We start from the raw sequence: 15,308 nt of genomic DNA on the forward strand, positions 1-15,308 counted from the left end.
TCCATCTGGGAGCCTAGAATTTAGACACATACTAAAAAGAAGTTGCCCATCTGATCTCTCTCTAAAAACCTTGGAATGGAGTAACAAGCCTTCCTCCTAGACAACATTTAACACTTGTTGTGAAACTTGTCACTGAAAGAATTAAGCATGACCTGTGAGACTCCACTGGGCTAGGACTCTTGGAACCCTGTGCCTGGTTTCCTGCAGATTTTACTCCATGTGTAAAGCTGATTTTGCTTGGGATCACTTTGCTATACTAAAACTAGCTGTGAATACACTATACGCTGGTCTTCCCAGGTGGCTCAGTGGTAAAGAATCCACCTGCAATGCAGGAAATGCAGGTTCGATCCCTGGGTTTGGAAGATCCCCTGGTATAGGAAATGGCAGCCTCACTCCAGTATTCTTGCCTGGAAAATCCCATGGACAGAGGGAGCCTGGCAGGCTACAGTCTATAGAGTCGCAAAAAGTCAGACACCACTGAGTGACTTAGCACACACACACAGTATGCTGAGTCCTGTGAGTCTTTCTAATAAACCACCAAACTTGGGAGTGTTACCAGGGACCTCTGACACCCATTGATTTTTGTCTTTCTTAAGATATATAGATTTTAAATAAATATTTATTGCATAAATACTATGTGAATTGAATTATGCTATGTGAAACCAAGATAAGTAACCCAGGCCTATTTTAAGAAATTCAGTTTTGTGGCTATGTCTACATACAGAACTATATAAAAAGAATATCCAATTAATTGAGTCAAAGCAGAATAAGGAAAATACAGTAAGCTCTTTTCAATGCAACTTTTGAGATGTATACATTTCATCTCATTCAAATATCAGGAAAGCTCAAGGCATGTTAGTTAGAACAAGTAAATTTTGACAGGTTATGATATTTGAAGGCAAAAGAAAGAGGAGTTTTGCAGGATTTCCCTTGAAATTTTGCAAGTGGATAGAAAGTATGGTAAATAAATGAATAATATAGAATATATCAAGGAAAATGACATAATAATAATTTTTACTTGTAGCACAAAGTGGAATTTTCAAATGCTCTTGATTAGAATCCTAATAATTTGAATGTCTGATTTATAACTCATTTCTATTATTGGAGTGTGTAACCATTCCCTTTCTGCAGGGGATCTTCCTGACCCAGAGATCAAACCTGGGTTTCCAGCATTGCAGGCAGATTCTTTACCATCTGAACCACCACGGAAGCCCTTTTAAGCAAAACTTATAGGTCACTGTGTGTGTGTGTGTGTGTGTGTGTGTGTGTGTGTATTTGCTCAGTTGTGTCTGATTCCTTGCAACCCCATGGACTGCCGCCCACCAGTCTAGAATACTAGAGTGGGTTGCTGTTTCCTTCTCCAGAAGATCTTCTTGACCCAAGGATCAAACCCACATCTCCTGCATCTTCTGTATTGGTAGGTGGATTCTTTACCACTGAGCCATCAGAGAAGCCCAGGGGTCCTTAGAGAAAATCCATCAAAATTCCATGGAATTTTAAAAGCATCTTTCTAAAGCTCTCTTAGGCTTATATTCTCTTGATTTTTAATCATGTTTTTCTTTTCTGCCTCTTTGTTCAGGTCCATCATGAGTGATGAATGGGATTCAAACTCTACAGAAAACTGGCATTACATTTGGAATAATGCCACAACACATGATCTGTACTCAGATATCAATATCACCTATGTGAACTACTATCTTCACCAGCCTCAAGTGGCAGCGATTTTCATTATTTCCTACTTTTTGATCTTCTTCCTATGCATGGTGGGAAATACAGTGGTTTGCTTCATTGTAATGAGGAACAAACATATGCACACAGTCACTAATCTCTTCATCTTGAACCTGGCCATAAGTGATCTACTAGTTGGTATATTCTGTATGCCTATCACACTGCTGGACAATATTATAGCAGGTATGTTGATCCACTCCAGTATTCTTGCCTGGAAAATCCCATGGATGGAGGAGCCTGGTGGGCTACAGTCTATGGGGTCACAAACAGCTGGAAACGACTGAGTGACTTCACTTATGTTGATTTGTGTACAGCTCAAAGATAATATAAAAAAATATTTGTCCCATATCCCTGCAGCTATGGTACGGTCATCCATTCATTTCAAATATTTATGGAGTTCCAAGAACTTCTCCAAGTAGCTGTCCTCATGAGGCCTACATTATAAAGGAGGATAAAAAAACAACAAACAAAAAGCTATATAAACAGTCAGAGAATAAAAAAAATATGGGGAAAAGTAAAGCAAGTGACAGAGATGAGATGTGGAGGCTGATTTTTATAGAGTTCACTGACAGTCATCTGTGAATAATGACACTTCTTACTGAAGACTTTGAATTTCTTTGACAGCTCTGAGCACATATAGTATGGTAGGAATGTTATTGAGACTATTATGGATCATAAAGCTCAAAGAACTGCTAAGTGTGGTTTCCATTAATACCAGGTCTTTGATATAATGTAAATAAATATTTAAACCCTCTTGGGGTTAGCTGGGCTTCCCTGGTGGTTAGGAGATTTCCAACAGTTTTTGATGGAAGGCAAGCAGCAGGACCAATGATATGTCACAAAGTGGTAGTTTCATTCATGGAGTAGTAATTTACATGTGCAGCATAAACAATGGTTCGGGTGCTACCCTAGAGGACTTCCGGGTCCGTATTACCACTTCCTAACACAACTTTATGTCCCTCCCTTGTGGCTCAGCTGGTAAAGAATCCACCTGTAATCAATCCCTGGGTTGGGAAGATTCCCCTGGAGGATGACATGGCAACCCACTCTAGTTTTCTTGTCTGGAAAATCCCCATGGACAGAAGAGCCTGGCAGGCTGCAGTCCATGGGGTCACAAACAGTTGGACACAACTGAGCGACCAAGCACAAAACATCACATTATACACCCCAGAAGTATAGGAATGGTGTATCTACGGCTCCTGGTAGAGTTTTGGTACATAGTACCTGATTAATAAATATTTGTTGTATAAACTAATGAATAGCACTCAAGATACTCATATTCCAAATCTGTATAAGAAAATATAAAAAGTATTTAGATCAAACAAGCCATATCATGGGGCTACTGTGGTGGCTCAGGAGTAAAGAATTTGCCTGCAATGCAGGAGATGCAGAGATGTGGGTTCAATCCCTGGGTCGGAAAGATTCCCTGAAGGAGAAAATGGCAACCCACTCCAGTAATCTTGCCCAGAAAGTAAACTGATGTTGAATGCCACAAAAGGGAAAGAACTGTGGTGTGGTTTGTTGTTACTGCTGTGTAGTCAGACACGACTGAGTGACTAAACAATAATAACAAAAGTCGTATCACAGTTCTTTTCCATTATGGCATTCAACATAGGTTTACTGAAAAATGGAGATTTAAGAATTTATTTCTGTTTCTTTCCTTTCTCTGAAGTGGGAGTCAGGGAATGTTTGAGTGGCTATTCTATCATAATATACTACATAAATTCTGTGTTTCCATGATGCTTGTCATTTAAAAGCAATATTTATTAATGATGTACATTAAAAAAAATGATGTACATTTTTAAGATGTGCTAGACAAAAAGAGTTGATAAAAATTGTTGTCTCAATAAACTTAAGAAATGATCTCAATATGTCTCCCATAAATATCTATAATTAAATTACTAGTTAAGTTTTTTCATATACAGTATCCTTCCCTACCCCTGATTCCTATTCCCAGGAGGCAGCCACATTCAGCATTTTTGCATTTATTTTTGGTAATTACTATAATATTTCTGAATAACATGTTTTTATTCTAGTATATTATCCAACTGCAGAAGATGCAATTTAGTTCTCATTATCCTCTTCTACCCCAAGAGATAGTTTCCCTCACCAAACTCCACTGAACTGACAGCACTAGCGCAAAAGAATGTAAATCCATAGAAACTGTCTGAATGTGAAATTGGAAAAACAACATGACTGGTTGAAATTTGGTATAAATACCAACAGACACATTTATACAGAGCCACAAATATACATTCATTTTTCACCTCCCTCATTCTCTCAATATGAGCACATCATTGTTTTTTGTTAAATCAATATTTAGGGTATGCATTACTATTATTATATGTACCTTACTCCTGCTGAACCATGTAGAGTACTATGATAGCAACCTTTTCTCTTATAAAATGTTTTTGTTTTCCTGGATTTAATAAGGGCATAATCTTTTGATTTGTTTAATGTTTTGAGTATAGCTATCAATAATGTTTTCTCAGATTTTCTTCCAGGAGAGTTAAGTTTCTTGCCAATACCTTCAAACATATAAAGTACATATATGTGTTTTTAACACATCAAAAAGATGTAAATGAGGTGAATAATAAAGCTTCCAAGCTTGTTGTGGGGATTAGATATGTTAATAGATGCAAAATATTTATTAGAGCATATAGAATGTTGAAACTACTGTATAAGCTTTGACATTATTAATATACTGAAAAACAAAGCTCTGAATATATTAATGAAAATAATGGGAAACGTTGATTGTTCCCTGGATCTTTTAAGAAACAGTTACATGCATCTAATTTCATGTCTTTCTCTTCAAAATTTCAGTGAAATTAAAATATACATGTATGATCTCTCTGAAGACTAACTGTTCCATTTCCCTTTCAGGATGGCCTTTTGGAAGTACAATGTGCAAGATCAGTGGCTTGGTTCAGGGAATATCCGTTGCGGCTTCTGTCTTTACTTTAGTTGCAATAGCAGTGGATAGGTAGGTCAACCCCAAACTCTGAATCCAGAAAATTGAGCATGTCTGCAACTATTCTACCTAACCAGTGAAAAATGTGTCATCTACTACATTTGGGCATATCTGTTTAAAATTGTATTCATAATATATCCTTTTTTATATATATATATATGTAGTATATAATATATATACATATGCATAGTATATATGTGTATGTATATATATTTGTGCATTATATATACATAAATTGTATCCACAGTATGTATCCCTTTATATATATATATATAGAGAGAGAGAGAGAGGGAGATAGGGTGTATGCATGTGCATGCTCAGTTACTCAGTCATTTCTGATTCTTTGTGACCACATGGACTGTGGCCTGCCAAGTTCCTCTGTCCATGGAATTTTCTAGGCAAGAATACTGGAGTGGGTTGCCATTTCCTACTCCAGGGGATCTTCCTGAGCCAGGGATCAAACCCATGCCTCCTGCATTTGCAGGAGCATTCTTTACCACTGCACCACCTGAGAAACCACACACACACACACACACACACACACACACACACACTAAGAGTTCAGTAATAAAATAAAACTAGTAAAGTTTTCATATTTTAAAATTAAATAATTAGAGATGATTCATGTCCTAGTTTGGCCTGCTATAACAAGGTATAATACGTTATTTGATGAATGAATAAATGAAAAAATAATACTTGAAGTTTCCATAATTGTTTTACAAAAGGAGCAAAAATACCTAGAACAGCACCTATGAAGTTATCCGTAATTTAAGGGTGAGTAAATGGGAGAATTCACTGATTAGAAGACTAGATGAACACTTGGAGGTTAAGACAGAAGACCTATCACTTCATGGAAAATAGATGGGAACAAAGTAGAAACAGTGGCAGATTTTATTTTCTTGGATTCCAAAATCACTGTGGATGGTGACCACAGCCACGAAATGAAATGATGCTTGCTTCTTGGAAGTTACAAGGGAAGCCTTGTGACAAACCTATACAGTGTATTACAAAGCAGAGACATCACTTTGTGGACAAAACTCATATAGTCCAAGCTATGGTTTTTCCAGTAGTCCTCTAGGGATGTGAGAGTTGGACCATGAAGAAGGCTGAGAGCCAAAGAATTGATGCTTTTGAACTGTGCTGCTGGAGAAGACTCTTGAGAGTTCCTTGGACTGCAAAGAGATCAAACCAGTCAATCCTAAAGGAAATCAACCGTGAATATTCATTGGAAGGAGTGATGCTGAAGCTGAAACTACAATTGCTGTGAAGAACCAACTCATTGGAAAACACTCTGATGCTGGGAAAGATTGAGGGCAGGAGGAGAAGTGGGTGACAGAGAATTAGATGGTTGGAGAGCTTCACCGACTCAATGGAGATGAATTTGAGCAAACTCTGGGAGATAGTGGAGGACAGAGAAGCCTGGCGTGGTGCAGTCTATGGGGTTGCAAAGAGCTGAACACAACTTAGCAACTGAGCAACAACAAAAACAAGACTTTACATATGCTTTGAAGGAGTTGTAAAGAAAGACAACAGAGTAGTAAAAGCTCAAGCTAACTAGTCGTTATATAAAGATATTAGTTAAATTAGTTTGGGTTGCTTCTAAGCCATTTAAAAACTCTGTTTTCTTACCTGCAGATCTGGAAAACAGTAAGTTTCATAACATTTCAGTTTTATAGAGTCATCAAAAAAATCCTAGAAAATTCAATAGATGATAATACTTTGAAAAATATGTTATGCAGTTGCATAGTTGTATGGTTATCTTATACTGCAGAAGGAAATGGCAACCCACTCCAGTATTCTTGCCTGGAAAATTCCATGGAAAGAGGAGCCTGGCAGGCTACAGTTCATGAGGTCACAAAGAGTCAGACATGACTGAATGACTGAGCACATGGTTATCTTATAATGAACATAATGAACATCAATAATAACATTAAGAATCACAATGACAAAAATTAACAGCAGTAAAATGAACCAGTGTTACTCTTCATATTGATGTTGAATTTTCATGCTCCTTAGAAGATATGGAACACCAGGAAGGTGTATAAACAGACCTCATAATTGGCAACTCTCAGAGTCTTACAGCTCTGAAAAAAACCACCAAGACACTTGGTGGCTCAAAACAGCAGTGTTTAGTACTTCCCACAACTCTGTAGATTGGCTGGGTGTGGTTCTCCTACTCTATGTCTTACAGCTGAAATCGCTCATGCTTCCACTTATACCATGCTTGCTAATGTTCAACTAACTGGCCAAAGCAAATTGCATGTCCAAGCACACAGATCATATGTGAGGGGACCACAGAAGGGCATGAAGGAAAGTATAAGAATATGGGCTCTGGAGCCAAACCACATGTGCAACAATCATGTGTGATTATGGGCAAGAATTTTTACCCTTTCTAAGACTTTTCCCCATAAAAGGCTTAAAGATACAATCCATGCAAACCAATGAAAAGGACCTTAGAACAGAATATTAAATGTTCAATATGGGCTGCTTAACACTAACATTTTTATTATATCTTTAAAATTTTTATTGGAGTAGAGTTGATTTACAATGTTGTGTTAATTTCTGCTATACAGAAAAGTGAATCAGTTGTAAATACATATGCATACATCCGTGCTTTTTTTCTAAAGGTTTATTGTATTTATTTATTTAATTTACTTTTTGGCTGTGCTGGGTCTTTGTTGCTGTGCATAGGCTTTTCTCTAACTGCAGCGAGTGGGGCTACTCTCCGTTGTGATGCACAGGCTTCTTGTTGCAGCAGCTTCTCTTGTTACGGAGCACAGGATCTAGGTGCACAGGTTTCAGTAGCTGCAGCACATGGGCTTTGTAATTGTGGTTCACAGGCTCTAGAGTGCTGGCTCCAGTAGTTGTGATGCATCAACTCAGCCATTCTGCAGCATGTGAGATCCTCCTGGACCAGGGATCAAATCAGCATCCCTTGCACTGCCAGATGGATTCCTAATCGCTGGACCACCAGGGAAGCCTGAGTACTTTTGCTATTAATAGTGTCTGATATACTCCACTTATTCGTATTTTGAGTTGAAATTAATCTCATATAATAATTACAGAAAATGCGTCTCTCCTAATTCTAACTTTCTACGTTTTAGGGAGAACGTGGATGAAGACTGCAGTTACTGAAATTTAATTAATGACTCAGCCAGAAGTTATGAGCAGTCCTTCACTGATATTTGCCTTTCGTTACAGGTTCCGGTGTGTCATCTACCCTTTTAAACCAAAGCTCACTATCAAGACGGCATTTGTCATCATTATGATTATCTGGGTCCTGGCCATTGCCATCATGTCCCCATCTGCAGTAATGTTACATGTACAGGAAGAAAAAAATTACCGAGTGAGATTCAACTCCCAGGATAAAACCAGCCCAGTCTACTGGTGCCGGGAAGACTGGCCAAGTCAGGAAATGAGGAGGATTTATACCACAGTGCTGTTTGCCAATATCTACCTGGCTCCCCTGTCCCTCATTGTCATCATGTATGGAAGGATTGGAATTTCACTGTTCAAGAGGAAAGTGCCCCACACAGGCAAACAGAACCGGGAGCAGTGGCACGTGGTATCCAAGAAGAAGCAGAAGATCATTAAGATGCTCCTGACCGTGGCTCTGCTTTTCATTCTCTCCTGGTTGCCCCTGTGGACCCTGATGATGCTCTCAGATTATGTTGACCTGTCTGCAAATGAACTGCAGGTCATCAATATCTACATCTACCCTTTTGCACACTGGCTGGCCTTCTGCAACAGCAGCGTCAACCCCATCATTTATGGTTTCTTCAATGAAAATTTTCGTCGTGGTTTCCAAGATGCTTTTCACCTCCAGCTCTGCCAAAAAAGAGCAAAGTCCAAGGAAGTCTACACTCTGAGAGCTAAAAACACTGTGGTCAGCAACACATCTCATCTGTCAGCACAGGAATCAACAGTTAAAAACCCACACGAGGAAACTGTGCTTTGTAGGATAAGTGCTGAAAAGCCCTTACAGGAATTAATGATGGAAGAATTAGGAGAAATTACCAGTAGCAATGAGATGTAAAAAGAGCTGGTGTGATGATTTTAACTCTGCTGTGTGATATATATTGAAATATTGTTGATGTCTATGGCTTCGTTCTTTAGTTGTTTCTATGAATGTTAGAAACCCTCTCTGAAAAAAAGTCAACAAAATGAACCTCCTGTTTGTAATCAACCTTATTGTATTTAAAATATATACAGAAACATACACAAATTGGCATGGATAAATCTATTTTCTAGGACTAGTTTTCAAAGCCTCATCTTTTCCAACTTTGCTGTGTATATATATGCAACACACATACACACACATTTTCATCAAATGGTGATAAATGGGCAGTTCTTTGCATGAGAGCATGTTTTGCAAACTCTCCTTTTGCTTTTGAATTGGAAATTTCAGACTACAGAACTATTTATCTGTGTGTGCTTTTAAAATGTACTCAGCTTTCTTAGAATAAGAACTGCAATAGCAAATAAAGGGACACTGTATTTCTTTGTATTTAAAGGCTGACTTTTTTCCTTTTAAAAAGTACAAAGTTGGTAACAATTGCTCCAAATGAGTTATTGTTGAGTTTTAATACTTCCATAAATGAATTTAAGCCCTAGCTGAACCCACGTTTCTTGTAGAGATGATTCAGGATCCCAAGTTGACCTCCTTTCTAATAGAATCCCTGACATAAAAAAGTCAATCTTGTAATAAAGCAGCAGTTGTCAGAGGAAAGCAGCTCTCTTTTGAAGGGCTTGATCAGAGATGTTCAACAGTCATCGTAAGACTCCCAGAAAATTTGAACTGATTATTCCAGATTTCCTACTGGGCAGGACATTTAAATCTGGAAGTCCTACTGGATTAGCAAATTAATACTGCTACTAAGAGAATGGTGAACCCCTGGATTCTGCCCGGTTAGGATTATGTAGTGACAATAGTCATAAATGCTGGCTTTTATTCTGGGGTGGGATAGACCCTAGAAAATTGGGAATTATAAAATAACAAACAGTTTTGCAAATAAAAATAAATCTCTGGGCTTGGACCTATCACGTTTTCTCGGGCTGTAATGTGGTTTAAGGTAAAAGCTTTCCAACACTATAGGTCTTTGAGAAAATAATTGTTTTAATTGGGTTTATGCTATATAATATTTAAATCTGTATGTGTTACATATTTCCAAAACCTTTTTTGAATTTCATTATTTCTTCTATATCATGTCGTCTATGTGTTATGAAGAACTTATTTGGGACTTCCTTAATAACCACTTTTGTGATTATAAAATAATAAAATTTACATTACGAAATATCAAAACAGATATTATCAAAATAACACCTGTTACTAGTAGAATTTTCATGAAAAACAGAATGGTGCAAAAATTGCATGTAATTCCTCTTCAAAGGAGAAATAAAACAGTGAAAACACTATGTAGATCAGCATCCTGTATGTACATCTTTGCCAAGAGTGATTATTCAGGAATGATTATTTTGCCATTGTCTACCTTACAATATCATTAATACATATTAAATTTCTACAATTGTGCTACTTTAATGGTGAAAAATCATTTAAACTTGTGATTTTGATTACTAGTGTGGCTGAATATTATTTCATGTTTCTTATTGATTTGTATTTATTCCTCTTCCCATTCACTGGCCATTTTCCCATTGTAGTTTTGTTGTTGTCTTTTATCTATTACTATGTACTTTGGGGGGCTTCCCTTGTAGCTCAGTTTGTAAAGAATCTGCCACCTGCATTTGATCCCTGGGTCGGGAAGATCCCCTGGAGAAGGAAATGGCAACCCACTCCAGTATTCTTGGCTGGAGAATCCATGAACAGAGTAGCCTGGCGGGCTACAGTCCATGGGGTTGCAAGAGTTGGACACAACTTATCTACTAAACCACCACCGTGCACTTTTTGTATCAACCATCAATAACAGGCAGAATTGGTCTTTAAAAAAAAAAAAAACATAAAAATGTTGTCTTTTCTCTGCTTAAAAGCCATTAATCATTTCTTTTCAAATTAGGGGAAAAATAACAACAATAACAAACTCCTTATCAGGACTTACACACCTTTAGTTTTTCTGCCCCCTGTCCACCCCTTAATCTTGTCTCATATCCTACACACATCATTCACACTACTTATCTAGTTACCTAGTGGTAACCATTCTTACTGTCATTTGGGGGCATATTTACATGCTTTCTTTAATAAAGTAATGATTCTGGGACATGTACTTTATAACTTCTTATTCATTTAGTATATCAAGAACACATGTCCATGTTGTTTAATATTCTTCAAATATCCATTCCTTAATTTACTAAGTTTCCTTTCTGAGGATGAAAATATAAGCTATTTCCTAAATCTATAAAATGATGCAGTTATGTGTACCTTGTATAATACTGGGCATATTTATAATTATCTTAGAATAGACATATAAAAACACAACTGCATGTCCAAATGCAGGTACATTTGATAATGTTTTAATACACATTGTCAAATATTTCTTAAATAGGTTTTAATATTTCATACTTCCCTTAGTGATGTAACTGAGCTATCCATAAAGCCTATCCCACTCCAGTATTCTTGGGCTTCCTTGTGGCTCAGCTGGTAAAGAATCTGCCTGTAATTATTTTGCAGACCTGAGTTTGATCTCTGGGTTGGGAAGATCCCGTGGAGAGGGGAAAGGCTACCCACTCCAGTATTCTGGCCTGGAAAATTCCATGGACTGTACAGTTCATGGGGTCACAGAGTTGAACATGATTGAGTGACTTTCACTTTCACTTTAGTGGTGTAACAGGGTTTGCTCACTCACACACTTATAATATGGCATATTCCATAGAACATGGACTTCCCTGGTGGCTCAGACAGTAAAGCGTCTGTCTACAATGCTGGAGACCTGGGTTCGATCCCTGGGTCAGGAAGATCCCCTGGAGAAGGAAATGGCAATCCGCTCCAGTACTATTGCCTGGAAAATCCATGGACAGAGGAGCCTGGTAGGCTACAGTCCATGGGGTCGCAAAGAGTCGGACATGACTGAGCGACTTCACTTCACTTCATCTTTACTTCATAGAACAAAATTGTCTTGTCAGTTTGGTCAGAGAGAACTTGTATACCTATGTTTGTTTCATTCCATTGTTATGCAGCCGGACATTAAAATAATCTTCATTTAATTTGATTCATTTGTATTCACTTATCTTCACTTGTATTTGTAGCAGAAGAAAACATTTCCCTTTTCTTTCTAGTTTGTTCACTGATCTATAATTAAATTGACATAAGACAGTACAGAAGGGAAACAAATTTAATTACATATGTATGGGAGCCCCATGAAGACATGAGAGGCTCCCAGAGAGTCAGGCAACTGAGGCTTTTATGCCATCCTGGACTAAGGAGAAGAAGGGTAGGCGATGGAATGTCAAAGGAGAGGAAGATAATTCACAGGAAAATGGAAAGAGAAAATATTTGTTAAGGAAATGTTTGTCACACCATGCAAAGTCTTTTTTATGTAAAAAAAATATATATATATGTATATAGATATCAATTCAGTTCAGTTCAGTTGCTCAGTTGCGTCTGACTCTTTGTGACCCCATGGACTGCAGCACACCAGGTCTTCCTGTCCATCACCAATTCCCAGAGTTTACCCAAACTCATGTCCATTGACTCGGCAATGCCATACAACCATCTCATCCTCTGTTGTTCCCTTATATATATATATATGTTTACAATAGCTCTCTTCCTGGTAGGCTCCCATCTAAATTATTTTAGGGAGTTAAGGGACAGATAAAAAGTTCTTCTTGAGTCTGTTGGGCCTTTATCATGTTCAGCTTGAAATAACCCACCTGCCACAGTGGCATACTCTGGGGTGGCCTCCTCTGAAGCCCATCATATTCACTTGTATCTCTTTCTTAGTTAATTCCCTCTTCCTGTTCTTTACTTCCTATTTGGTTAGATTATTTGATTTTTTTCTCAACAGTGTATAAAAGTGCTCCCTAAGTCAGGATATTAATCTTTGACTATCAGACATGTTTCAAACATTTTTTCTATTTGATGTGTGACTATGTACGTGTATATGCACAGATATGAGGACAAAGTTTCAGCCACTGTGACAGAATCCTGAAACACACTGGATTCTTTTTTTTTTTTTTTTTGGTTTAATAGACATTTATTCTGTTATTATGTAGTTGAACAACCTCTACACACAAAATAGTATGGTTTAAGATTTTTTTTGAGTTGGAAGGAATTCGGGTCTTAAAAGGTTTTGCAAGCCTGTTTTCTGAAATCACTTGGGCCTTTTTAAAGACCCTTGAAGAAAAAAATTAGTTCAAGAAAGCCAGCGTTAAGTTTCAAAATCAAACTATTTATGCAGATAGCAAGCCAAGAATTGGGGTAATTCCTCTTCTGTATCCCCTACACTCACATCCACCCTGGGAAACAGAAGCCTGGTCTATGGGAAGACATGACGGAACCAGCAGAATGAGGCAGTAAGGGCAACCACAGCTGGCGGCCCAGCAAGTCTGGACTGTGAGGCTGGTTTTGAGGGATGGGAACTGTAGACAACATGAAGTTGGAGGCCAACTGAACTATGCACTGGCACCAACATGAGTTTTCTCAATAGCCTTTTAAGAATGGAGTGACTTGACCCTAGAGAACAGATTACACTTAGCAATGATACTTTTAAATATAACCACCCTGATTTCCCCAACCCCTAATGTGGCTTAGAGAGTTCATGATGGTCACAACTACTACTACAGAGAAAACACTGGACTTTTGGATCCAAGTTTTTCCTATCGTCCTACACTTGAAAGGGGTCTGATGAACACCAAGCTCCCAATCCTATCACTACCTTACAAACCTTAGGGCTAATTAACTCCCCCCTCACTTATCTAATGTTCTATTTCCATCAGTTTTAATCAACACCAGTGTAAATACGACCATTTGCACGAAGTTCAGTATTCTACAGATCCCAAAACCTGAACCAGGAGCTTTATATGAACTTCAGTGGTACCATGGAGGCCAAGGCCATTTAATTTAGGTAAACCAGGATTGATTCGTCAGAACCCTCTTGCAACAGGTCTATTCAATTCTCTTAAAAATGGTGGCATTACTTTACTTTTTGCCTTTCAGAAGCAGCAGTTACACAAATGTAATATTAGATTAACCTTAATTTGGGCCCTACTCACAAACATCATTATTTTTCTGCATATGATCATGAGAAAGGATCAGGACACCCTTCACATTTCAATGAAAATCCAACTGAAAATGTTGTCCCTGCCAAACTCCAGTAAAACTGCAGAGCGTTGCATCACCCCAATAAGCTGCAGGTCTCACCACATGCATCAACAAACCTACAGGGTTAAGCTTCTGCACTCCTCTTTTACAGAATTTTACACCTATTGTACCAAACAGCACTTTAAACACAGACACATCAACTCCTAATAAAGCAAACACAAAGGCATTTCCCTTATTAAAAACAAGATACACCATCACTTCATATACACTTATATGTGTTAACTTCAATAAGTCTCCAAACATTATTGCACTTTAACTTTCATAATTTGACAATGCATTCAATGAAGCAATCTGCAGACAACTAGTTTTAACAGACAAATTAAAAACACTTTTAAGCAGACAAGAACGTCCTAAATTGTTTATTAGGTAAGAACTTTACAAACGTTACGTATATTAGCGGTAGCGGTGGAGCTGGAGAGTATTGCGCTTCTCCACGCTGCACGGCGAGAGCCACCAATAGTGTGGTGGAACTTGTGGCCCTTGCCCAGGCCGCGGCTCTTTCTGCCTGCAGACGTCAGCCCCCGCATCTCCTGTGCTTATGCACTGGTTTGGTGATCCATTGGGTGTCAGGGTTTCTTCTGATAGCTTTATGGAATGGATCAATGAGGATAACCTCAAAGAATTTGTACGTAGAATCTTCACCAACCCAGTAGGAATTAGGACCCTCAGGGCCCCACAGTCAACCGACTGAGCAAACTTGAGCTGGTTGACACCATGGTGGACAGGCTTGCCGAGCTATGTAACACGGATCGGTATATGACATAGCCTTGTTTGGCTGTAGCCCAGCCTGCGCGCCTTGTCCGGGCCGGGTGGCGCGGGGCGGTGATGCAGCGCCGAGCTGGCGGTACTGCCAGCAGCGCACCCGCAGCAGGAAGCGCATCACGTCCGACTGCTTCTTCCTCCACAGAAAGGCGCCCATGTCGGCTCACCCTGATGGCTGCCGCCTGACGGAAAGGACTGAACCTTTCTCCACAATCCCTTTGGCGCCCGCCTCCCCTCCACACTGGATTCTTAAAGGATGTAGATGTTGATTCTGTGCTTGATGTTAGCAGTCCAGCTCAGTGGGGACCTTATTACCACATATTAGCCTTTACAGATGAGGAACTGACTTCACAGAGGTAAAGGAAGTTGTTCAGGGTTATGCAACCATAACCCTGAACATAAACAGTGACTCATGGAGCCAAATTCTAACCCATTTCAGCATTTAATGAATATTTATTATGTGGCAGGCACTACATTAAGCTCTTTACAGGAATCATCTCATTGAATCCTTATATACTAGGAAGTAAGTTTTAATATTCACCTTTTCAAACAGACACAAAGGCTGAAGCTTTCAAA

At 38.6% G+C, this 15,308-nt stretch overlaps 1 protein-coding gene and 1 pseudogene across 3 annotated transcripts in view; one reads left to right on the plus strand and one right to left on the minus strand.

Moving 5' to 3' along the window:
• The window catches only part of NPFFR2 (neuropeptide FF receptor 2), a 79,803-nt gene extending 67,155 nt beyond the window's left edge, over window positions 1-12,648 (plus strand). For 2 of the 3 annotated variants that reach the window (XM_070372500.1, XM_005897059.3), the window contains 3 exons: window positions 1,580-1,911; window positions 4,612-4,711; window positions 7,901-12,648. In XM_070372500.1, coding sequence (XP_070228601.1) covers window positions 1,587-1,911; window positions 4,612-4,711; window positions 7,901-8,735 — 1,260 coding nt within the window. In that variant the 5' untranslated portion in view covers window positions 1,580-1,586 and the 3' untranslated portion in view covers window positions 8,736-12,648. The remainder of the gene's footprint in view (window positions 1-1,579; window positions 1,912-4,611; window positions 4,712-7,900) is intronic. The other variant, XM_070372499.1, reaches the window with a different exon arrangement.
• Window positions 12,649-13,306: 658 nt separating this feature from the next.
• Window positions 13,307-14,889, minus strand: LOC138988314 (large ribosomal subunit protein eL15-like; annotated as a pseudogene).
• Window positions 14,890-15,308: the final 419 nt, after the last annotated feature.

This window comes from Bos mutus, chromosome 6 (genome assembly GCF_027580195.1).
Source record: "Bos mutus isolate GX-2022 chromosome 6, NWIPB_WYAK_1.1, whole genome shotgun sequence".
NCBI lineage: Eukaryota > Metazoa > Chordata > Mammalia > Artiodactyla > Bovidae > Bos > Bos mutus.